Raw genomic sequence first — 2,699 nt, forward strand, 5'->3', positions numbered from 1 at the left:
TCTATCTATCTATCTATCTATCTATCTATCTATCTATCTATCTATCTATCTATCTATCTATCTATCTATCTGTCTATCTATCTATCCATCCATCTATCTATCTATCCAATTTTTATTGTACGTTTGCAGCGAGCACTTTAAGGTACCTATGTCTAGATACAAATATTCACTTTAAAAAAATACACCTTTAAAAATAACATTTTAAGCCTTAGAAATAAAAATATAGGTTACCCTTAAAATATTAATGGAGAAAGCGTGATAACTAGCTCCAGACTAAAATGTAACCTATGTTTTTCTAAGCAGCGGTAATAATACAAGAGCTCAATTTCGCTTCTTTTTTATTCCAAAGCGCATTTACCAACACTGTTATTATTACTGTATTAAAATAAGCGTGTTGGCCCTTGGTCCCGCCCATCTGTCACATCTAGCCTCCCCATTGGAGGAGGTCAGCGTCCATCACAGCGCGACGTAACGCCGTGGCGTCATATCCTCTTCAGCGCTACGTTTGAAGTAGATGGTAAAGTTTATCTCTGTAACCAATAATAATTAATCTGATTTTCACGCGTTTGTTAGATTACTCCGGTAGCAAAATGTAAACATTTGATGACTCGTATTTGAATGAGATAACTTGATGGGACTGTTAAACCCTCTATGGTGTGTGAGACAGCATTTAAAAGCGACCGGCTGCTTAAAATATTGTAAACAACGATAGCAAGAGTTCAACAGAGCGAGAAGATCGCAGCCGGATCTAGAGCTCATATGTGAATATATGTGAAGGTTTAAAACTCGACATGTGTGTGATTTGCTCTTCTGCGTCTTAGGAATCAGTAACTGCAGAGATGTCTGTGAAGCTGACTCCAGAACAGCAGCGGAGGATCGAAGATAACCGACAGCGAGCTCTGGCGAGAAGAGCCGAGAGACGGGCTCTGCTGATACCCGGATGTGCCCAAAGCAAGCACACACAGCCGGGTACCACAGGAGGCCCTGCAAAGAGCAGCCAGCTGTGTGCATCTGGGCATCTGGTACATCCAGGGGCCCCTGGTCAAGGTGCAGCACAGGTGGGCACCAGAAACCGCTCTGTCCGGGCTCAGAAACTACTCTGAAATAGTTAGTTTTAATGTTTAAGTGTCAGATAGGCAATGTGCATATGTGAATAATGAAATGTGAGGCTACTTAAGAGCCTGTCAGGCAGGAGCCAACTGACTGCTGCAACCAAAAATGCACAATTAATATGACTGACGTATAAAAATTAGCTTATCTGTGCATATATGTCGATGTTTTATTTGGAAAAGTAATCATTTAAAATGTGTACACATAATTGCTATGATTAAAGGCAGGGTATGTGATTTTTCAAAAACACTTTTGAAAACTGATTCGGGCCGAATCGCGCAAATCAAACTGGTAGCCAATCAGCAGTAAGGGGCGTGTCTACTCGTCTCGAGATGTGGAGGAGAGAGCGTTCAGTGCACGGGATGGACACTAGCCGAGCCGAGCGACAGAAAGATAGAGATGGCGGATAACAAACAAAAGAGGAAAACGTCTGTGGAACGATAAAGCAAGAAGTAGGACCTGTGTAAATATCGGATCAGCTTTCCAGCGCTGGAGAGAACTCAAGGAGCGGAAGGCCTGCGATCGGACGCCGAGGTTGCTTTGTTTCTTATCAATGGGTGAGGAACACCGTGTCTACAACAGCTAAAGTCTGCCTACACTGGACGCGATCAAACAAGCTTTGAAAACCATTTGAAATTTGTGTCAGCACGTCATAAATTCAGGATTATTTGATGAATAAAGTTAAAAAGAACAGCGTTTATTTAAAATAGAATCTTTTCTAAATCTTTTTTATCACTTTTGATACAAAAAAAATTCTATTTTTAATAAATGCTGTTCTTTTTAACTTCTTATTCATCAAAGTATCGCAGTTTCCAAAATAAAATGAAGCAGCAAAACTGTTTCCAACATTGATAATAAAGCAGCATATTATACTGATTTCTGAAGATCATGTGACTCTGAAGACTGGAGTAATGATGCTGAAAATTCAGCTGCGCATCACAGGAATACATTACACTTTAAACTATATTAAAATAGAATATAATTTTTTAGAATTAAAAATATAATTATTTTAAATTGCAATAATATTTCACAATATTTCTGTATTTTGGATCAAATAAATGCAGCCTTGATAAGCAGAAGAGACTTCTTTAAAAAACATTAAAAATCTTACTGATCCCAAACTTTTGAACGTCAGTGTATGTAGTACATGCATTCTGTCGTCTAATTGATAGTTTACTCTTTTTGCAAGTAAAAAGCTTTATTATATTTCTAAAAATGAGTATGTAAATATCATCTTACTTAGACATTATTAAAAAAATGTGCAGATTTGATTTCAATGATTGTTTTATTTCTTTAACTTTAAAATAATTACATATGAGCCGATGTCTGATTTATCTGTCTATAACTAAACAGTTGACAACAGCCAAAAATGCATTATTAATATTAATGACATACAGCCTTGTTATTGGAAAATTCACCTTATCGGTTTTGAAATATTCTGTAGCTTTAAGTATATATTTCGTTTTAAAAAAAGTGTTCAATTAAATTCAGCAATTGTTTTGCATATAATTGCTATTATTAAACTGAATTATACATAAAAGCATTATACATGTAATAGTGTGTGTAATATAATGTATGTATGTATGTGT

General features: G+C 36.5%; 1 protein-coding gene across 3 annotated transcripts in view; it reads left to right on the forward strand.

The window, feature by feature from the left end:
- The first annotated feature begins 446 nt into the window (after nt 1–446).
- The window catches only part of smarcal1 (SWI/SNF related, matrix associated, actin dependent regulator of chromatin, subfamily a-like 1), a 24,516-nt gene continuing 22,263 nt past the window's right edge, over nt 447–2,699 (forward strand). Inside the window, exons 1-2 of one of the 3 annotated variants that reach the window (XM_016253461.1) lie at nt 447–523; nt 811–1,058. In XM_016253461.1, coding sequence (XP_016108947.1) covers nt 840–1,058 — 219 coding nt within the window. In that variant the 5' untranslated portion in view covers nt 447–523; nt 811–839. Of the gene's footprint in view, nt 524–546; nt 655–810; nt 1,059–2,699 lie in introns of those variants that run through there. The other 2 variants (XM_016253459.1, XM_016253460.1) reach the window with 2 other exon arrangements.

Source organism: Sinocyclocheilus grahami, unplaced genomic scaffold (assembly GCF_001515645.1).
Source record: "Sinocyclocheilus grahami isolate Dianchi unplaced genomic scaffold, SAMN03320097.WGS_v1.1 scaffold1183.1, whole genome shotgun sequence".
Classification (NCBI taxonomy): domain Eukaryota; kingdom Metazoa; phylum Chordata; class Actinopteri; order Cypriniformes; family Cyprinidae; genus Sinocyclocheilus; species Sinocyclocheilus grahami.